At 39.3% G+C, this 23,786-nt stretch overlaps 1 protein-coding gene across 4 annotated transcripts in view; it reads right to left on the bottom strand.

Moving 5' to 3' along the window:
- Window positions 1–9,758: 9,758 nt before the first annotated feature.
- Window positions 9,759–23,786, bottom strand: part of Myo61F (Myosin 61F) — a 366,041-nt gene continuing 352,013 nt past the window's right edge. For all 4 annotated transcript variants that reach the window (XM_067154699.2, XM_067154697.2, XM_067154696.2 and 1 more), the window contains exons 17-20: window positions 21,156–21,368; window positions 19,071–19,171; window positions 17,680–17,779; window positions 9,759–10,144 (exon numbers count right to left, since the gene is read on the bottom strand). In XM_067154699.2, the coding sequence (XP_067010800.1) occupies window positions 10,130–10,144; window positions 17,680–17,779; window positions 19,071–19,171; window positions 21,156–21,368 (429 nt within the window). In that variant the 3' untranslated portion in view covers window positions 9,759–10,129. The remainder of the gene's footprint in view (window positions 10,145–17,679; window positions 17,780–19,070; window positions 19,172–21,155; window positions 21,369–23,786) is intronic.

Raw genomic sequence — 23,786 nt, 5'->3', positions numbered from 1 at the left:
CTTATTGACTCTGTACCTCGACGTGTTTCTGCGTGCATCGCAGCTCGCGGTGGTCCTACATCCTACTGAGTCGATGCCGTGCGCATTGTGTAACCTGCATATCGGTTTGAAATAAACATCAATTATTCGTCCGTGCCGTCTCTTGTTTTTTCCCCAACTTTCATCCCTTTCGAACCACTCCTTCTTGGTGTTGCATTTGCTCTGTCAGTCAGTGTATTATAGTGGAGTACTTACATATAAAAACTATGAATCCAGGGAATCTGTATGTGCACCATCATGCCTTACACAGAATTCTATCCGTCTCCAAGTCCTCATTGACATCTTGCGGAGCATCTCAGGAGTTATGGAACGAAAGGCTTCCTCCACACTTTGGCGCAGTTCTTCATTAGTCATGTACCGACTTTCGGCCACATGGGACTTCATAATTCCCCATAATGAGTTGTCTGGCGTGGAAAGATCCGGGCTTCGTGGTGGCCATTTCAATGGGGTTGGAGATGTTGGTGAGCCACGGCCAATCAAATGGCCTTGAAATTATTCATCAAGGAACTCGCGCACCTGAATAGCAAAATGTGCTGGAGCCCCATCCTGTTGTAAGCACACAGGACCCATGATTCCCTTGTCTTGAAGCTGAGGTATTAACCAAGATTGTAACATATGCAAATAGTATTTTCCACTCACATGTCCATAAAAAAAATATGGTCCGCACAAGTGACGTGATAATATCCCGGCCCATACCATAACATGAGGGGGGGGGGGGGGGGGAAGGTTCCTTTCTAACACTTGCACATAACGAGGATTTTCCTTAGACCAGAAAACCACATTCCTCTTATGTGAATTGCGATATATCAAACATTCATCAGAAATTAACACTCTTGAGCGAGACGCGGCAGTTGGGAATTGTGCCAACAAAGCACGGCAGGCTGCAACTCGTTGCTCCATGTCATTGTCAGATAATTCATTCACACGCATTGGCCTAAATCCTTTCATTTAAATCTCTTTTAATGCGGTCATGCATTGTTGACTGTGGTACTTGAAGTTCAGCTGCTCTTTTGCGAATGGATTTCAATGGAGACTGCTCAATTGATTGAGCGACGGCGGCACAAGTTTCTTCCCGCGTTTTCTTACGTCCACTATGCGGTCTGTCTTTGACACTGCCTGAAGCAAACGCACATTTCTCCCAATCAAGCAGAGTAGCTTTACGAGGTGGGGGTTTGCCAAAGCGATCTCTAAATGCACTCATCACTGTCATTGTTTGCCCCGTATGTGCTCGTTCGTGCACCCACACACACACACACCACTAATTGCTGTGTCCGCTCACGTCCGCCATGACTTAACAACTGAAATGAGACTGACAACAACGCTAGCAGCAGGGATACCAATACCAATAAAACAACTATTGAATTCCCCAATTATACAAACTCAATTGTCCATGCCATAATATAACTAAATAATAATATGAAACTAGGGGTACGGGGACTTCTCGGACACCCTGTACAATCTGTGCTTTTCATGCTAGAAGTATTGAATTGAATTTATTGAATTTTGAATTTATTGATCATTATTTACATGCCACCGAGACTGAAAAGCCCCTTTATGCAGCGTCTTCTTATAATACAATGCAGATTTATGAAAACAGTAACTACATTTTTATAATATTAAAGTATTAAATTAAACAAGAAACTTTAAAAAAATATGAAAATACAGATACCAAATCCAGTAAGGTTAAGACATACATTATATAATAAGTAAGAAAGTAAATCATTAAGCCCTTCTGTTATTCTGGACTACATGGGTTTAAAGAATATAAAGCTAAAGCAGAGAAACAATTTTCTTCGAAATATACATATTCCTGATTGTTCGACACAAGAATGCCTGATCTCAGCCTTTTGCGTACTCCTCCAGAAAGATAGATGTTAAGAACTGCTTTAGTTGGGTACAGTTAGTGTTACTTGCGAAACGGTGAAGATTAAAGACGTTAAAGATATGTGATGCAGTGCAAACAAAGGATTTGTTAAATTTAGTGGTACGATGAAGGGGAATTTGAAGGGCGGTTTTTGTAAACCTATTATCTCTGTTATGTACCGACTCCATAGGTTTAAATGCATTATAAAGGTAGGATGGTGTCTTCAGTTTGAGAATTTTCTGCGTAGCAACAGCTACTGAGATTTCCCGACGTTCATGGAGTTTCAACCATTGTAGCTGTATGTAATAGGGTGTTATGTGTTCATCACGCCTGGCATTTGTAACGTAACGAACACATGCGTTTTGTACCCTCTGTAGTTTTATGTTCAAAGTTTCAGATAAGTCGTTGTATACGACTGAACCATAGTCAATTATTGGAAATATAAGACTTTGAACAAGTAGTTTTCGCATGAAAGGTGGTGTACATGACACGTTACGTTTCAAAATATGCACGGATGACACAACTTTTCGGATTACATTTGACGTATGATCAGACCAGGATAAGGTTCTGTCGAAAATTAGACCTAGATTGTTAACGGTGTCACTATAATGAATATCTGTCTCTAGAATTTTTATTGCTGGGAGGGATTTGAGGTCAACAGTTTTCAGGAGTTTTGTGTAACCTATGCAAATAAGCTGGGTCTTAGCCACATTTAATTGGAGGTTATGATTTGCGCTCCATTCAATCAATCGAGAGATGTCATGGTTAAAATGCGTTATAGAAGAAGATGCGTTAGTGGGACAAAAGTGGAAGTAAGCTTGTAAGTCATCCGCATACATGTGAAAGCTACTGCTTTTAAAGACTTCAGATATGTCATTAATATAAATAGAAAAACATAAAGGACCGAGGACTGATCCTTGTGGTACGCCACAGTTTACTGATTCCCAGCTAGAGAATCGACCGTCAACGAACGTGACTCTTTGTGATCTATTTGACAGATATGATTCAAACCACGACAGAGCACTCTGGGAGAAGCCAATTGACTTCAGCTTAGCAAGAAACAACTCATGATTAACAGAGTCAAATGCCTTAGAGAAATCAAAGAGACATAAGATAGTAAGCTGCCTCTTATCGGTGGCCGCGCGTATATCATCTGTAACCTTCAGAAGAGCAGTAGTAGTACTATGGCCCTTCTTGAAGCCAGATTGGTAGGGATTTAGAATGTTGTATTTAGACAAATATTCATATATCTGCTCATGAACAATTTTTTCTAGTGCCTTACTAAGTGCACAGAGGATGTTGATAGGCCTAAAATCACTACAGACTGTTGGTATTTTCTTTTTGGGCACAGGACGTACATTGGCACGCTTCCACTCTGAGGGATAAACTCCATTCTGTAGAGAGAAGTTAAATAAGTGCACAAGGGCAGGAAGAAATATGTCCATGCAGGTAGAAATCATGGATATTGGAATATTATCTGGACCTTTAGCTTTAGTTCGTATTGATCTGACTGCTTTTTCTACCTGTGAAGGGTGTACGTACATGAAATAGAATTTATCTCTGTTACTTGGAGTGAGATGTCTATAATGTTTGGCAGTCTCTGATACTTTCGGAGAGTTGGAGTTAGAGACTGATGTCATATAATATTCACTTAATTCAGATGGAGTAACAGGCATCTGGCTATCTAGAGAGTGACTGACTCCAATACCAAGAGATTTTGCAGCACGCCAAGAAGCTGAGGTGCTCTTACAATTACGGAAGATGTACGTATACTTCACTTTAGTGTTCCTAATTACTTGTTTTGTCTCGTTACGTAAGATCCTGAATTGCTCGTAATCATCTGGAAGTTTAGTTTTAATAAATTTCTTCCTAGCTCTGTCCCGTTTGCTTATCAATTCCTTAATACGCTTATTGAACCATGATGATGACCGGTGTTTTACGAGAATTCTTTTTTGTGGCGCATGCTTGTCATAGAGTAAAAGTACAAAGCTGTTGAAGAGAGATACTTTTTGATCTACGTCATTAGACTGAAAAAACATATACCAGGGTAGTAATTCAGCGTCAGCACGAAAATTGTTCACGTCAAATTTACTGAAGTCTCGAACAAGAATAGTTTTAGGAATTTGTTTTGGCGTGGATAAAGTGAATACAGCATACAGCAAGTCATGACCAGAAAAACCGGCAGCTGGTTCCTGTCCGTATTCTACTACCAACTCATTGCAGTTCGATGAGATTATGTCGAGAGTGCTATCGGAAGTGGCAGTATGAAAGGTTGGATTGAATGGAAGGCAGTCGAGGTTACAAGCGTTGAGCACATCACGTATTTTTTCGCTTTCAAACGCCCCAGTTCCGAACCGAGCATTAACATCGCCCACAACGAATATATATTTATAATTCATAACATGAGAACACATATCATTCAGGAATGTATCCATGAACCCTACTTTTGGTGGACGATATATACAAGCGAAAAGAATTTTAGTATGAGGGTATACAAGATGGGAGAATATCATGAATAGAAATTATTAAAAATGTAAGTGTTAATTGCAGCGCATCTTTCAAAAATGAAATTGATTTGACTCCTTTCTTTGTTGTAGAGTAACTTGATTATTTTTAAAAATCAATTAGCCTATCAGAATTGAAAAATTCTGCCTTTTCTTTGGCAAATAATGACTGAGAGAACTGCCTCTGTGGATCAGTGGTAGAGTGTCGGCCTCTGGATCCCAAGATAGCCGGTTCAAACCCGGCAGAGGTATTCGGATTTTTGAAGGGCGGAAAAAAGTCCTTTAGACACTCCATGTCGTACGATGTTGGCATGTAAAAGATCTTTGGTGAAACATTTGCCTGACAAAATTCATTAAATCTCAGCCATAGATGCCCAAGAGAGTTTCGGTTTACTCGGTCTGCCATCTAGTGCGCCTAGAATAAAACTGAAAGTCGAAACTGACGAGCAGACAGCCAGATGGCATCAAATAGAATGTCTGCACACGATAGCTGAGGCCATACGATTATTATTATTATTATTATTATTATTATTACTGTCTTGTTTGAAATGCTTCTATATTAGATAGCTGTCTCAGTTGAGGCTCTCGGCCCGGATTCATCAGCAAATGTTAAGCAGACTTAACACACAATTTAACAAAATGACAGTCTCATTAAGAATTGTTAATATTTGTGTTAAATTAACATGACTTCAACCCTGTATTAAACCTCTTAACAGCTGTGTTAATATTTCAGAATGGCAACATCTAGAAAGTGTGAGTTTGAAGCTGTACTGCTGTATGAAAACTATAAACTGAAGAAGGCAAAGGATGACCCACACTAAGAAAAATGCCTTTTTAGAATTGTCAGAAGAAAGTTTTCTATAAATATAGCTATCTAATTACCAAAGCCATAATGAACAAGATACTAGAAAAAATTCAAAATAGGTTAAGAGTTCCCACCAGTTGCAACTTATTAGTGCCTCCATTGCAAGCGTAGCTTATGGTTCTTCTATGCTTCAGACTCTTTTCATGTAATTGTAGGCAACCCCGCTTATGAGTGCAGAACAAGTGTTAAAAATTGTGCAAAGACTCTGCTGCATTGACAAGGTGTTACGTTACTTCCCCACAGGAAAAGAATGCCTGAAAATCATTCCAGGTGTATATCATTGATCACATTTTCCCGGTGTTCTAGGAGCCTTAGCCTTAGATTGCACCGATTAGAAAATATTGAATGTTGTGATATAACTGTCTGCTCTTTTATTTTTCAAGTACTCCCCCATACTTTCAAATTAAATCTATAATGTTTGTCTTAGTCATTACAATAGCACGTCTGTTGCCTCTTACTGCACAGGTTTATGTCTTCGAAGTCTCCGCTATCCATAACCTCTAATAATGTCACCCGTGTGACAAAATACAATTCCAAGACAACACACTGGGCAGTTTATGAAAAGAAACTAAAGACTATCACTGCCAAACATATTCAGAAATCTTGCGGAAACATGTTAATTTGTCTGTAACAGTTATTTCATAACAAAATTAGGAATGTGTTCATGAAATCAAGGGACTTTTAACTGAAGTGTTAAATTAATAACAATTGTTAGTTGACATTTGTTAAGTAAAATGGAATACTGAGTTGAAGAAAACAGGCATCTGGTTGTAACTCAAGTTATTAACATTTTCCTAAAGTAGAAAGGTCAAGGTTTCTTTGGGTAAAGGCCTTTATGATTCAGAAATGAATACCACGTCCCAGTGCTGGATTGGATGAATCTGCTTTAGGTTTCAAGATTGCATATTTTAAAGCTATGCAAGTTCTTAATCTTACTATGGGTAAGTGAGGTGTAATGATGTTTGTTGTTTAAAGGGGCCTAACAGCTAGGTTATCTGCCCCAAATGGTAAAAGGTGCAATGAAATGAAACTATAATTAAAACTTCAAAATGTATCCACTGACTAAAATATAAAACGAGTGGTGATGAAAAAAATGACCGTGAATCCAAAACAATCAGTGGATCCAATTCACAATGCCTTCTTTCGGAGGTGATGTTTGTTATAAAATGGGGTCTAAAATTCAGGTCACCAACCCCTCATAATAGTACTAATCACTGGTAAAGCAGAACCATGGAGTGGTACTAATCACAGGTAATGCAGACACATGGTATATCACACATAATGGCACACTACTCACAGGCAACACAGACCCATGGTGTTCTTCACATAAGGGCACCACTTGCAAGTAATGCAGACCCGTGGACCATATTGGAACTAAACACCGACCACGTATACTCTTCATGCTGCCCACCTGGTGGTACTAATCATAGACAATGCAAACCCACGGCGTATCACACATTGTGGTACCACCTAAAGGCAACATAGACCTAGGGTGTTTGTTACATAGTGGTAGTACTTACAGGTAATGCAGATACATTCTAACACAGTGTACTGCACCTTTTCTCGCATAGACATTAGTCCACGCAGCCGAGTACCTCCCCACCACCCCCCGCCTCGGAATACACACGATGGTACCAATCACGGACAATGCCTAGACCCATGGTGTTCTTCACATGAAGGTACTACTCCTCGGTACTGTAGATCCACGGTGTTGATCTCGGCTATATTGTTACTATTCTCCGGACCACCTTTTGAGCAGACTAAAGCGGAAGTGACGTCACTGTGTCGTCACACTTGCCGTGGTTGCCAAATAAGCCGGCGCACGATTCAGAGTTGTACTCCACCACTATAATATAGCACAGCTCATGGATTGAACCTCGAATTAATTTAAAATAATTAATACATTAACGTGTGCGTGTTAGAATCCCATAGTTTTTTAAGGGCTTACATCTTTAAAACAATTAATTTACTGAATTACATTTTAAATGTGAAAACCTACAATCTGTTTTCCAGTCAATGACCGAGTCAGGGATGGAATAAATGAAGCCCCATCCTGCGGCGAGGATAGGAATTGAGCCGGATGCCGAAGCCTGTCTTGCTCCTCTGGGGCAATGATTAATGACTGACAGATAAAATTCAATGATACTGGAGAGTGATGCTGGAATGAAAGATGACATTGAAAATCGGAGTACCCGGGGGAAAACCTGTCCCGCCTCCGCTTTGTCCAGCACAAATCTCACATGGAGTGACCGGGATTTGAACCACGAAACCCAGCGTGAGAGGCCGACGCGCTGCCACCTGAGCCATAGGGCTTTCACAATTTTAATGTACTAACTACAATTTCACGCTTAAAGCACTGCGAACGAATTCTTTTGACACAAACAGGAAGCATTGCATTCATTAAATTATTCTATTATTATTATTAATATACATACTGCATATAACTTAATATTTTATTATTTATTATTCACTATTATTTTATAAATATATGGCCTGATTCCTGATTGAAATGAGCTGCTATTTATGAATAAGCGAGAGAAGTGAGGATTATGTACTCGTACTGGAATTAACTTGAAACTGACAGATGAAGTTAGGGATCCAGGCGAAAACCTGTCCCACCTCCGCTTTGTCCAGCCCAATTTCAATAAATTAATTATTACAAATATATTTTTATAAAAATATGATTACATATTATACTATTATTATTATTGTTATTATTATTTATTATTACCATGCAGGAGGTTTCAGTGTCAGCTTACCTTGTGCCGCAGTAATTAATCTGTGTCATTATCGAGTGACTGCACATCCAAGTCGGAATCAGAGCCGGGGTCAGCACACGGGGTAAACTAATCCCGCCGTCAATACTATTCGCTCGGAAATGTTTATAAACAGACAGAATCATGTTTCTCTCGCTGGACGTAAAAATCTTGCGTTTCTTGTTCAGCTGATAACAGTTTGAAGTTTTGTTCGGATGCATTGCACAATAATATCCAATAACGAGTAAGAAGAAACCTAAAAACGTACAAGGGACTACAAGAATTATGAATTAGCACACAATACGCACATACATTCTTTTTGTAAAAGCGAAGCACACTGATAAAATTCCCTCACTGCTGTTTTAAACAGACTATGATTGGAACTAAACCCACGTGTTCAAGACATCCACAGAGTTAGTAAGTATGGCAGCTCCGCATTGACTGCACCATTGCCAAAACTCGCTCTGAGTAGCACACCCCCCTTGCCCCCTCACCTATCGTGTGACAACACCGTAGGCGCTGCCCCTGTCGCCCGCGTCATCCCCTGGTCTATACACTCACTTCCGCTTTAGTCTGCTCAAAAGGTGGTCCGGAGAATACCACTCGTGTGTCTAACGTTATCGTGAAGCTCTTAAGGCAATCTTCAATTCCAAAACAGGAGGCTAAACATCTGTCCCCGGGGAACTCAGTGCCACCTAGATTGTATGGACTTCCTAAGATCCATAAAGAAGATGTTTCCCCTCAGACCTATTGTTAGTGCGATAGGTTCTTCTATGTACGCTCTGGCTAAACACCTAAGCAAATTGCTTCAGCCATACACAGGACGTACTGAATCATACTTTAAGGACTCTGTATCTCGTCAACAAGTTGTCAACCACAACCCTTCAACCTAATGCACTTTTGGTGAGTTTCGAGGTGGAGTCCTTGTCCACTACAGTGCCGACTGACTCTATCATGTCTCTCATTGAAAATCTGTTCCCTGAGGACATTACTAAGCTATTTTACCAACGCACGACTTCCAGCTATTTCTTGTGGGGTCTTCTGACCCCAACTTGGCAGGTTCGATCCTGGCTCAGTCCGGGGGTATTTGAAGGGGCTCAAATACAGTACGTCAGCCTTGTGTCTGTAGATTTACTGGCACGTAAAAGAACTCCTGCGGGACTAAATTCCGGCATCTCCGAAAACTGCAAAAATAGTGGGACGTAAAGAAAATAGCATTATTATTATCTTTAGTGGTCAACTTTGTTCCAATTTCATATGAATTTGACAGAATTGCATATACAGTAATATCTATGAAACAAGGTGCAACATTCTGAACTTTGAGAACTGTATGGTATATTTTATCTCGGCTATCCATACATAAGTTTAAACATGTTTCATAAATTTAAAAATTCAGGATTTAAATAAAAAATTGTATTTAAATCGTGCATCTTGGTTGGAAAAAATAATTATCATGACTTGAGGAAACTTTAAATAATTGATTCCCTATATTATTATGAAAATATTTAATGGATAACATATACTGTACATACATAGTTAAGAAGCATTTTCCAATTTATCGGTGAAGTTCACTCCATTTGACGGTACATCATTAAAAGCGATATCGCAATAAACGGTTTCGACTGTATATTATAAGTACTAGTCTACCACTGGTATTTGAACCTTAGCCATCCGGGTAGAGAGCCCTGTCCCCAGGAGAAGGTAGTGGTTGATACAGGTATTTAAAGGTGAACATTTTTAATACTTTAATAATAAAATAATAACTTACACTTACATATTAACAGGAAGATAGATTTCTGAAATGCTCTGGTTTAACCACAAGTAAATCTTTCAGAAGCAAGGCATCATCAACTTACAAATTAAGTACAACTACTAACTTTTTTAAAGCATCACTTCTTAAAACAATGGCACGGACTTTTCTCATGGCAAACTTACTTTTGCTGTGATGTTGTTAAATAATTATGTACAGTTTTTATTACTACAATTAAAATGGAAGTCTTCTTTTGTGAACTCCCCCCGAAAAACACGCACACACACGAAAACACAGCCATGTTCCTTTATTTCTAACCTTACGTTAAAAATGTCCCTTGACTCAAGGACATCATGGTGAAGCAACCTGAAAGAAAACAAGAAGATACTTCTTTTAATAATCAGTGTAATGACAGAGATCAAACACAACGACAAGCCCGTGTGGGAAGGAGAATCAAAAGAAAGGAGACTCTTTATAAGGACAAGGTCAATCTCCACACTTTCATACTTTGCCATCTTCAAAATAAATAAGCTCTCTCCTCATCAATTCCCATACCTGCCAACTTTCCCGACTTAGGTGGGAGACTCCCTATTTTCAACAGTTTTTCCCGCCTCCTGATTATTCTATTATTTCTCCCTATTTTAGCTTATTTTTTGGTCAACTTCAAACATTTCTTTTCAAATCCCACCATTTCAGCTTTGTACGCCAGTGGCCGGAAGTCCTTTGCTCACTGGCTGCTTTCAAATGAAATATCGACGTTTTTTTTTTTAAAATACGAGAAATGTGCGTGAATGTGCGATGTTTATTGAAATCTGTACATCGCGACGCGTATATCGATTGTCAATCTCTCGTTCTCGCGTGCTATGTCCGTGTTCGTTTCTAGAGACTAGTTGCTAGATTTGGAGCCTTTTTTAGTAATACAGTGACAGAATTTCAAAGATAGCGACTAGTGACTTTAGGAGCCATTTGGAGACAATTCTGGCAAATTTTAATTTATCACTTGATAAAAATAGCATTGTGCTTCGCATAATCGCTTGGGCGTGTGATGCAATATATTAATCTATGCATTTGCTAAGTAATGGCATCTAATTGCATGACTGATTCACACATGCGGAGCACGAGTTCATACTATTTTTGGAAGGCTTATCAGAGACCGATCATCTCACTCGTGTACTTCCTGCGAGGGAATAGAGATGTGTAATTTTTAGCCTTGTAGCCTCGTATAGCAACAGCCAGGTTTTGAGACAATAAGTGTTACAATATGTACCACAGTACTCCTGTATTGTGCAAGACATGTACAGTAAGCAGTTCTGACCAATTGTATCTCCTGATTTTTGGTTTTGTAAAGCTGGCAGGTATGAATTCCAGTTCTACATCCATTTCTTTGTGAGGAATAGGAGTGGGAATCCACTTTTAGGACAGTAGGACATTTAACGAAGTAGCAAATATTTAAGAATAAACACAGTTATAATATTTAAGCGATCTGCCTGTTCAATACATATGTATTTATTTGATCTAGAATATGTTTCTTCCCCTAAGGGACATCATCAGCTAGAATATTTCATAAAACACATCAGATATAAAATCACATTAATAGATTGGTTAGGCACGAGTTAAAATACACCATCATATTGCGAACTTGACTGAAGTTCTAAGTCATGCTGTCAATAATATTGATGAGAATTGTTCATAAAATTATTGGCGAAGAAGTCCGTAAAAACTAGCAGTTAAAATTGTAAAATGACTGATGTTGAATAAAATCCTTGAACTACAATATTTCATGACAAAGGATCCGTATGATCTTTGGAAGCAATTCCTTTAAATTACATTGAAGAATGAGTGCTTCCGGATTCTAAGTCAAAAAAGGGCCTGAAGTGGTAAAAGGTTGTAGAATTGAATATGGTAAGTCTGATATTAAAAGAAAACCAAGTGTAAGTGAAAAGAGATGGAATAATATATATGAATCAAACTGCGTTACTTAACTTCCTTGTTATTGCCCCGATATGATGAAGAGGAACTCGCCTCTGCCAGGGTGCATTTTAGTAAGGATTTTATGAATAATTCCATCAATATTATTGACAACGTGACTTGGAATTTTAGTCAAGTTTGCAATTACAGTGAAACCTCGATTCTCCGTTTCTGGAGGGACTACAGAAAGAAAAAAAAAAAAAGTACAACATGGGAAAATGGAAAATTTGAGAATGAATGAGCCATTAACAATTTGGCTAAACATCACAAAAATGAAATATGTGTACTTATAATCTTACGAACACCCCTAAACCAAACCACAGCCCCAATGGGCCTACCAAGTGATAGCTGTTCGGTCCGAAGGCCTGCAGATTACGAGGTGACGCATGATCAGCGTGGTGAATCCTCGGCCGTTATTCCTGGCTCTCTAGACCGGGGTCGCCAGAGTGAACCTGGAACCAGCCCTCATATCCAGGTAAAAATGTCTGACCTGGCTGGGAATCGAACCCTGGCCCTCCGGGTGAGAGGCAGGCAAGTTAGACCGTGGGGCCGGCTTCAAACATTAATTACCAGTACGGGACTTAAAAATCTCAAACCTTTACATTCAGTTTTACCGGGGGAAACTTCGTCACTGTGATTTGAACCACGGAACCCAGCGGTGAGAGGCCGGCGCGCTGCCACCTAAGCCACAGAGGCTTCTAGATAGAAAAATAATTTTCTTAAATACTGTAAAAGTCATTCGAAAAAATTAATTTGAAGAAGTCCAGTTCCACAAAATTATTAGGAATACAGTATACATTTTCACAACCGCTTGCCCAGAAAATAGTTTATCGGGATAGGAACAGAAATTGCTGAATGTTATGGACACAATCTTGGGTAAGGAATACAAGATGAAAATGAACAAGTCCAAAACAAAAGTAATTAATATTGTTACTTGGGTAGTAAAATAACGAACAATGGCAGAAGTAAGGAGGACATACAATACAGAATAACACAAGCAAGGAAGGCCTTTCGTAAGAAATGAAATTTGCTTACTTCGAACCTTGATATAGGAATTAGATGTTTTTGGAAACTTTCGTCTGGAACGTGGCTTTGTATGGAAGTGAAACGTGGACGATAACTAGCTCAGAAAGAAAGATAATAGAAGCTTTTGAAATGTGGTGTTACAGAAGAATGCTGAAGGTGAGATGGATAGATCGAATCACAAAGAGATACTGAATCCAATTGGTGAGAGGAGATTGATTTGGCTAAATTCGAGGAGAAGAAGAGATAGAATGATAGAGCTCATCTTAAGACACCCAGGACTTGCACAGTTGGTTTTTGAGGGAAGGGTGGGCGGTAAGAACAGTAGGGGTAGACCAAGGTATGAATTTGACAAGCAGATAAGAGAAGATGTAGGATGTAGAGTAGTTATGTAGAAATGAAAAGGTTAGCACAGGATAGGGTGGCATGGAAAGCTGCATCGAACCAGTCTATGGACTGATGACTTAAACAAACAGGAAGAGAATCTAAAATTTTGGGGAATTTACAGTAGTGTTAAGTCCCATCACCATTCCCTGTTGCCTGTAAAACAATACTGAGAATATCACTCTTTCATCATCACTAGATTCTCTTTCAATATCATCAATACCAAACACTGCGCGATGAGGAAGCAATAGTGTAAACAAACTGCAGCTAGCATCATTCTTTTATCTCTAGTTTGGCCATGCAAGGAGGATAAATACACAGAGCAGCACTGTTGTAAAGAGAACAGCATTATGATTCCAACGATGTGCAACAGATGCGGTCTTCATTCATTTTCGGCTACAGTCGAAGCACTTAAGGCAAAGCTACACAAGCCCGGGTATGTATTTGCGCTGATATTGTGTGGCGGTAATGGGGAGCCCGAGCATGTACTCGGGCAGACAGTGAAGGAGTTAAAACTCAAAGACCAAACCCCACGGGCCTTGGCCTACCTAGGGACCGCTGCTCAACTCAAAGGCCTGTTAGATTATAAGATGATGGATCCTCTTTAGTTATTTTTGGCTTTCTTGACCACAGCCCCTGCCTCGCCATCACATCGCTCCCGAATTGTTTTCACATAGGCCGAGTGGACCTCGGCACTAGCCCTCAGATCCATGTAAAAATGTTCCACCTGGCCAGGGATCAAAACCAGGGCCTTTGGATAAGAGGTAGGCTTGCTACCCATAGATAGCAATTTAAACCCACTTCTTCAAGATAATGTTAGACAAATGCACAGGATATCCACAACCTTGATTAACCGATGGACAGAAATATATTTCAGTTTCTTTTCACCCTCTCTTTGGCCTGCATTTCATTGTAGGAACAAAGGATTAACGCACACTGTAAGGACAAAAATGGACCCCGTTAGGTCGATATAAGTCGCCATCGGCATCAACTCGCATCTGAGTAAACATATTCTTCAGCAGTTTACATTCACACTGGCAATGCTTTGTGGCATTCCAAGATTGTATACAAAGAAAGCTGCCTAACACGGAAATACGAAGTGAAGAAGAGTGGGACAATTTAAGACAGACATTTGTGGAAGCAGCAATTGAGGTATGAGGAAAAACAAAAGCAAAGGTTAAGGGAAAGGAGACATGGTAGTGGACAGACAAAATAAAAAAGAAAGGAACAAGGTGAAGGAAGAAATGGATAAGGAAAACCAAAAAATGTATCAGAGGGATGAGAATAAGATAGAAAGGTTTCATGTGAAATACAATTGAAACTACAAGTAAAGAGGAGTTTCAAGGAAGAAAAGGAGAAATGTTGGGGAGAGTTCACCAACAAAATTGAGCAAGATAGTCGAGGAAATCAGAAACTATTATACAGAGTAATCGAATCAAAAAGCAAAAATCAAGAAAAAAACCAAGGCATTAGAGAGAGAAGATGGATCGATAGTACATGACGAAAAGGGTCTTCAGAAGGTGATGGAAAAGTATTTTGAAAAACTTTATAAGGAGGATGACTGCTCGGAGGATGAAGGAGATAAGAAAATGAAAATAATAGACGGAGAAAAAAAAGAGAACCCGATAAAATGGTTGGAACTGGAAAGGGCAGTGAAAGCAATGACCAAAGGTAAAGCAAGTGGAAAAGATAAATTCAATGCTGATATGATTAAGGCAGCAGGAAGCATTGGACTACAGTGGCTATACAGAGCCCTCAATGCCATATGGAAGGATGAAAGGATACCTGAAGATTGGCAACAAGGAAGCATTGTACCATTGTTCAAAAAAGGAAATAGGAAGACATGTGAAAATTATAGAGGTATAACCCTATTATCACATCGGCTAAAAATTAATGGAGAAAGTCACAGACAAAAGGCTGAGGGATATAATAGAAACACAGAGGAAGAACAATATGGCTTTAGATCAACAACAGACAGTGCAAACAATAATGGAAAATAGTCTGGAAAGACCAAGGAATCATATTCGTATTTTTGGATTTGGAAAAAGCTTATGATACAGTTAAGAGAAAACATGTATGGGAATGCCTACAGAAAAGGAATGTACCAAAATCATTAATTAACAAGATAAAAATGTTGTATCATGAAAGTAAAAACAGTGTACACGTGGGGAGTGGTGACTCAAACATTTTATACCAAAAAAAAAAGTCTCAAGCAAGGAAGTGCACTATCGCCATTATTGTTTATTATACTGATGGATGAAATTATAAAACGTGTAAAACAGAGTATCAGTAGTGATGGCATTTGCAGATGATGTGGTGATTTGGGGAAAGAGAGAAAAGGAAGTACAAAGGAGACTGAACGTTTGGAATGAAAATCTGAAGGAGTTCGGAATGGTAATTAGTAAAAAGAAAACTGTAGTCATGCACTGTGGAAAAGAGAAAAAGAGAAGCCAAGTGAACATAGACGGAGAACGGTTAGAGACTGTAGAACAGTTTACATATCTGGATAGCATTATTAATGGAAGCAATGAAATGAACCCTGAAATTAATAACAGACTAAGTAAAGGTACAACATTTTATCATCAAGTCAGAGAGCTTTTACGGGATGACAAAGTACCCAAGAGAACGAAATTAACGTTATATAAACAGTATTTCATACCAGTTGTAACATACGGACTAGAAACGCTGGTAATTAATAAGAGACAGGACAGTAAGATCCAAGCAGTAGAAATTAAAATTTTAAGAACATCGGTTAAAAAGACAAGAAGGGATAGAATTCAAAATATTAAAATCAGAGAAGAACTAAATATAGAACCGTAAGTACAGAAGATACAGAAAGCAAGACTGAGATGGTTCGGACATGTAAAAAAGAATGGGAAAGGAACGGGTAGCAAGAAGGGAACTGGAAATAGAAGTTAAGGGAAAGAGACCAGTTGGAAGACCGAGAAGAAGGTGGATGGATTGGGTTTGGAAGGACATTAGAGAAGATGGATTGGATGTGGCGGAAGTAATGGAGCAGGAAAAGTGGAATGACAGAAAGGAGTGGAGGAGGCTTGTTAACCACACCCTGGCGATTGGAGTGGGACATTGATGATGATGATGATGATGATGATGATGATGATGATGAAGAATCTTTGTGAATATATTTCATGCGAGTTAGTAACTCAATCTTGGCATGAAACATACATCCACACAGATCACATGGAATGGCTGGGGGAGAGCGGGGCTGAGCTTGACAGAGCTTCCGTGCTTGTGTTTTATCTTGTGCAAGCCATCATCATTCCTCTTCAAACTCTGTAACCAATGTAGAAACCATGTGGTGCCGAAGTGTACGATTCTCAGCAAGCATATCCCAGGATTAAGTGTTAATTCCAGCTCTTTTCATATTAAGCTTTAGCTGATCCTCAAAACGCCTCAAGTCTGCATGAAGTGTTGTGCCAGAGCAGAGTTCACCGTAAAGGAGTTGACGAGGAAGCCTGGTTTCACTCATGCGACAGACGTGCCCTATCCATCTGAGACGTTGGCCAATAATGCTACCCTCAATGCTTATATCATGCGCTTTCTCAAGAACTGCAAGGTTAGTGACACGGTCCTCCCATTTAATGTTCAAAATGGATCTAAGTTTCTTGCAGATGGAAACGTTCCAGCTTTTTGATATCCTGATGATGGTCCAAGTTTCACAACCATAAAGCAGTGTTGATATAACAGCATGGTAAACCATGATCTTGGTATGCATTTTAAGGTCCTTATTCGTTAAGAGACGATGGGATAAACGTCCAACTGCTGAGTGGGCAGCACCAATATTCTCCTATCTACATCCTGTTGCGAGGATATTTCCTAGATACAAAAAGTGGTCGACTTGCTGAATAGCTGGTGCAGGGATGTGGAGGGTCTCTTCTACCTGCCGATATATCAACCGCCTCTCTTGCTGCAACATTTTCCTCACAGCTTCAATGTTTTCCTCAGTCACTGATTCAGACGGTCGCCCAGAACGAGGATCGTCTTCAATCCCAAAATCTCCCCTCTGGAATTCTTTGTACCGGCGGAAAATTGTTGTCCGATGTGGACAGTCTTTCCCCAGCACAGGAGTCATTTCCTCCAGACACTGGTCAACAGTTAATCCACGAGCAAAATTGTAGCTGATAATTGCGCGATATTCACCTTTAAACCATACTAACATCCTAACTTGCTTTCAATCCTACTGCGTGGTAACAACTGGTGTGAAGGTCGCGCCTTGCTGTCTTCTAGACTGGTTTTCACCCCTCCTCATAACAGGGGTGTCCAGCCAACCATTTTTGCGTATTGTAAAACTTTCCAAGTGCCGTTTGTATAGAAAGTTTGGAGCATCACCTTTTTGTTGCTTCCTATTTTCACATTGACCTGACAATGTGTTCTAATCTAAACTCTCATCTTTCTGTAAATAACATTCATAAGCAAAATTGGAGAATAAAGCAGCTCGAGTGTCAAGAACTTTGTGTTTAAATCAACATTCGTAAGACTTATACTTCTGATAGAATTATACGTACCACCAGTAAGTGTCCACTCTTTGCTTTGGCAATGGTTGGTTCAGTTCCTGTCGTAATCTCGATTTGACCTTGCTTGCCTCCAACCAAGTAGTGCGAAATCCTAAAACACACAAACATTGACTGATTAATGATTTACTTATCCTGGGAAGATTAAGGCTTCATCTTTCATACAACCAGGGAGATAGATTACTCATCATCAATGCGGTAATCACATTAACGAGGTTCTTAAGTGAAGCTTGTAGTAATGATGTAAATGAGGGAGTCTGGTAAGAACCCAATTAAAGTATGGTTCCAGTGTATGGAACACTCACCAAGGTTACCTGATATGAGAACAAGAAAAGATCCTAAGAAAAGCAGTACAATTTGTTCCGAGTGATTTCCAACAAAAGGGTAATGTAAAAAGAGGAAACTTCTTTTTTTATTAGTGATTTTGTTTAACGTACAATTTCTGTAAGTGCGAAGAAGATTTTGAAAAACATATCTAAAGTTTTTTATTATTACCGAGAGAATTGGCTGTGTGGTTAAGGTCAGGTACCTGTGAACCTGCATTAGGAAAATGGAGGGTTTGAATCCCACCGATGACAGCCCTGAAGATTGTTTTCTGTGGTTTCCTATTTTCCCACCAGGCAAATCCTGGAACTGTACCTTATTTAAGGTCATGGCCACAGCCTTCCCAATCCTAACCTTTTCCCATCCTCCCATCACCGAAAACAGTTGATGTGTTAGTGCAATGTAAAAAAAAAATTCCAGAGGTGTATACATAAAGCACGACACAAGTAGAACAGCAGTAATCAGCGGGTAGTACACGCCGGACTGCAGGCAATTTCCCTTCAGCTTTTTACGAGTTTCAAGACCTTGTTTCAGCACACACGACAGAAGAAGTAAATATATCAAACTTTGAATCAATGAGTTATTTTGTTTCTAGAAAGTCCAAAACGGATGGCGTTTCAGTTTCAAATTATAGATCACTCTGTAATTCGGGACACAGAGGTTTATCGAATTTGTTGTGTTCAGTATTTTTATAGGATGAGTCACATTCAAGCAGACTTTGATATTGTGGGTCACTGTTTTCATTTGTTTTTTCTGTCAGTCGTACACAACCACTGTTTTTGTTAAGAGCTCCCACTTGTTAGGGAATTGGTGATATGAATAGACTACAATTGACGTTTACAGATTCGAACAAAGCAGTACTCTGGTTCAGTTTTTCTAGTTTCTTCACATCCTAACATATAGTCATGTACCCATGGAAAACTTGGCGAGGGAGTTTGCTTATGGACCTGGCAGCGGTAATTTCAAATGCTATAACCCTTGGCTTGCATCCAAATCCAACAGAATAGAACACTTTAACAGGAATATTCAGTGGTTATAAAGGTATAGAATACACAACTTACGAGTTAGCTTCCATGACTTTGATGATGCGTGGTTTCTTGGTGGTGTCAGCTATCATTGTTACAGCTTCAATGAGGTGGTCAACTGCCAGGATTAGGTCACCCTGCAAAAGAAAAATCTCATTTAGTAAAGTTTACTGCATACACAAAAGAAAATAAAAACATTTATTTTAGCTGTCCACCTCCTCTGTTTAAGTATTTTTGACAAAAAAAATACAGGCTAGAAATTTGGCTGTATAAATTATTATTTGTGTAACTTCAACATACAAATTTATTTACTGAGAAAGGAAGATAAATAAAGTATGTACATAACCATTAGGAAGTAGTAACCATTAGGAGGTAGTCGGATTTTTGAAGGGCGGAAAAAAGTCCATTCGACACTCCATGTCGTACGATGTCGGCATGTAAAAGATCTCTGGTGATACATTTCGTATTTACCCGACAAAATTAATTAAATCTCAGCCATAGACGCCCAAGAGAGATCCGGTTTACTCTGTCTGCCATCTAACGGACCTAGAGTAAAGCGGAACGTCGAAATCGACGAGCAGACAGCCAGATGGCGTCAAATCGAAATGTCTGCACACGGTAGCTGAGGCCATATGATTATTGTTATTTACCATTAGGAAAAACACAATTTGAGTGTTATTTGGTGTAAAATTATCTACACAATTTGAGTGTTATTTGGTGTAAAATTATCTATCAGTTTTCTTCTGAATGGTCGACAGCATAAAATGACATCTGACATACCGGTATTGAATACAGGGGTCTGAAGTAGCATATGGTTACTGGAATATTTTTCCCCTTTGCGAACTAATAATAGCTTGGAGCCACTGCTGGTGCGACGTAAAGCAACTTTAAAAAAATGAAGATCCTCGTAAAGTGGCGATTGCCAAAAGACTGATTCTGGACTTTGATAAACCGAATCTGCCCCAGAAATTCATAAAATTCAGTATTACTTGCATAGTGCATTGGCACTGCCGGTGGCTCCAAGTAGCCTACGCAGTGGCCTCCGTGGTATACACTAGCCACACGTCTTGGCAAGTGTGCTATTTACCAACTGATGAATACTTAGCACCCTGGGGCGAAACACTGGCAACCAGGAATGAGTTAGTTGGAAAATTTATAATGTCCAATAACGAACCAACTACATTGGTATTATAAATTTACTAATTCGGGACAAATATTTCAGGTTCCCTATGGGAATCAACATCTATATCATCAGTATCCGGTATTCGGAAGATAGTGGGTTCGAGCCCTGAAGATGGTTTTCCGTGGTTTCCCATTTTCACACCAGGCAAATGCTGGGGCTGTACCTTAATTAAGACCATGGCTGCTTCCTTCCCACTCCTAGCCCTTTCCTATTCCATCATCGCCATAAGACCTATCTGTGTCGGTGCGACGTAAAGCAGCTAGTAAAAAAAAAATCCCCGTAAACTGGTGATTGTCAAAAGACTGATTCTGGACATAGATAAGCCGAATCTGTCCCATAAATTTATAAAATTCAGTATTACTCGCATACTTTTCATTGTGAATTTAGCCGAATAACAAATAATTACATGACCACAGAACACATAGAATGTATGTTCGTAATAGACTGCAAGGCGAGTTGTGTCAGGGGAGCACTGACTTGCACACTGCAATCTGAAAATACCAGATTTCACAACAGAAAGGCTGATAATTGACACCTACATTTTGTAACACTCACGGAACTGCACGTTAAGTGCTCGAGAAAATGGGTGCAACAAATACGCAAAGAAAAACAATTTTTCAGCACTCTGAAGTTAAAAAAAAAGCAAAGTGCATAAATTACATTATGGCAAGACTTACCCAAGTAAATACAGTACCATGCTAAGGGATTAAATTGATGTACCAAGTCATTAAGCACTCAAGGCCTGAATGGGTAAGAGAACAATAAAAATTTACCGATGGAAGTTGGATAGGATAAGTAACACACAGGAACCAAACCAGAGTAGGATTAAGAAATGCCAGACTTTTAGCTGGTGTCCTGAGACTCTCTCACATATCTCATAAAGTGGATTCCTTATGGGGTAAATCAGGGCAAGATTGATTTATCAAATAATGACATACCTTGTCCTTCTTGAGGTCTGGAGGTATCCTCAACACTAGCAGATTGTCTGACTCTGTGGTGACGACGATCTCCTGTATCGTGTCCAGAGGCAGGTTGTGCTTCAGCTTGAAGGTTTTACCTTCCAGGATGTAGATGGACCTAGTGGTCAGCAGCAGAGCTCGTTCACGAGGCTTGTAGCCGTGCCGGTCGAACTTGGTGACTGATGTAGAGTACTGGAAAAAAGACGATAAAATAATACAACTATGCACCAAATATCTGTGATATATATTTTTATATATATAAAAATAAGAGTGTTTTGTCTGCAAATTGCTCAAAATTAAAAAAAAGAATGGTATTTCTGTACCGGTCATGTCCACAGAAACAAGGAATGAACTTTCTAATTTATCGTCATCTATGTATATACATGCATCACAATAAAATGGCTGAAGATAATTTAATGAAAATTTGTATCTGAAGTCGGGGAATGAAGCACTACAGTCTGAACCAGGGCCTCTCAAACTCCCAAAATTTCAGCGACGAAGCGTTCGGTGGTAGACGGCTTGTTTATCAGTGAAATAGATAAGCGCAAGACAACAAAATCATGGAGCAACCTGTTTCAAAGGAAGTAAACACTTCCAAAAGTCTATTTCAATCGAACTGGGAACTTTCGTATTTTTTTCTCAGTCATGACGATAAAGCCAAATGCTTAATCTGTGGGGCAATAATTACGTGATCATCTAAGAGATCTATTTTTCAATACAAAGGCTTTGCTCGAATTCTACAAAAATTTGTCAAAGGAAGTTTTTCCTAAACTGAATCGAGAATCAGCTAAGTTTATTTCTATGTTTGGTTCCACATCCATATATCAAAGTTTTCTTCTTTTTTTCTGTTTTGAGTTGTACGAAAACTACGTTGCGAGCAAGTATTTCTGATCGTAATTTAAAGAACTCTCTCAGAATTGCTCTCAGCCGATCCCTTGTTCCAGATATTACTGGTATAATTGCAAAGAAAAAGGAAAAGAAGTGCTAGAGAAGATAAATTGTCTGCTCAAACCATATTGAAAGAAGAGTTTTTAACACCAGTAACATTGTCCTATACAACTGAGTGTCTCCGCTCGCCACACAAACATTTCCCAGTGAGGGGAAAATCAGTGGGGAAGGTGAAGAAGGCAGAGACAGGCTGAACGGGTGAGAGAGGAGTGGGAGTTTGCACTCTGGTCAACCTAGTGAAGTCTTCTCCTGCACCTTGTGGCATGCACCCTGAGAGGCCCTGATCTAAGCTATAAATAATTTTAATCATGGTGAGTGAAAGGGTAGTTTAGGGAAAGGCGCCTAAAATTTTATTTTTATTTACCTATGTAAAACTGCGTGGTCATCTGTCTGTATCGACAAGGAAAATGGTGAAAATGATTATAGAAAGTGAGAAAAAATCGTAAAGGAACGACGCTTGAAGAAAAAGACCAGACAGAGACGTGAAAGATGGAAGGATTCCCTATACATTAGATGCCGTAATATCAAAGAGTCGGAAGAAAACTAAATGTGAAGGCCTACAGTATCGAAAGCTAATAAAACTCATCAACAGTAACATAACTTTGGACATGCTATATGAATGTCCCGTCAGCGACAAGTACTACAGCTACAGCTAGTACATATATATTTACTGTTTGAGAGGAAATTATAAATACATTTTCTACTTGTTACTGGCAGGGTCCTGAATATTTCAAAAATCAGAACGGATGTCAGACAGGGAGATGGACTATCCCTACTCCTCTTCAACTGTGTTTTGGAAAAAGTCATTCGAGAGTGGAGGAAGTTGTTAGACCAAGAAGAAACAAAGTAAGATCAGTTCAGTCTTGGTCCTAAGCACAAATGGGTGCACGTTGACTACCTGGCCTTTGCGAATGATCTGGCCATTTTTGCTAACAACATAGATTCAGCAGTCAACAATAGGCTGTCGGAAGTTGCTGAAAAGGTAGGACTCCAGATTTCTAATCCAAAGACAAAATATATGACAAACATCTGTGATGGACCTGAATGGATCATCACTAATCTTGGAAAAATCGGTTGAGTCAAGAATTTTAGATATCTTGGTGAAGTCATCCAAGAGAATTGATTAGAAGAGGAAGCAATCAATGTCAGGATCAGGGAGTTAGACCAGGCATACCAAATGACAAAGAATATCTATAGTAAAAAATCTATGAGTACAGGGGCCAAATTCTGACACTATAACACAGTTGTAAAACCTGAGGGATTATATGCGTCTGAAACTTTGACCTTAAGTAGTAAAGATCAAGCTGACCGCCTGGAAAAAAGAGAGCCTAGTATACTAAGAAAAATCCTACGTAATAGATGGGTTGATGGACAATGGTGAATGAGATGAAATGAGGATTTATACAGCAAGACAGAACCCCTCACAGCGTCAATTAAGAAGAGACGGCTATTATTTTACGGTCATCTCTCGAGGATGACTGGTGATTGACTAACAAAAAGAATATGGAATTTTATTCAATCTCAGGCAACAAGGCCGAGATGGTTTCAGGAATGCAAAAAAGATCTGAGACATATCAGACCAAGAAATTCCTGACAGGAATGCATTCAGAAGGTTGGTGAACAACTATCAAGGTTTCAAAATGGCACCAACTTCCAGAAGAC

The sequence above is a fragment of the Anabrus simplex genome, chromosome 10 (assembly GCF_040414725.1).
Source record: "Anabrus simplex isolate iqAnaSimp1 chromosome 10, ASM4041472v1, whole genome shotgun sequence".
Lineage (NCBI taxonomy): Eukaryota > Metazoa > Arthropoda > Insecta > Orthoptera > Tettigoniidae > Anabrus > Anabrus simplex.
Note: the sequence above shows the minus strand (reverse complement) of the source record. Positions and strands in the feature narration are given on the sequence as shown.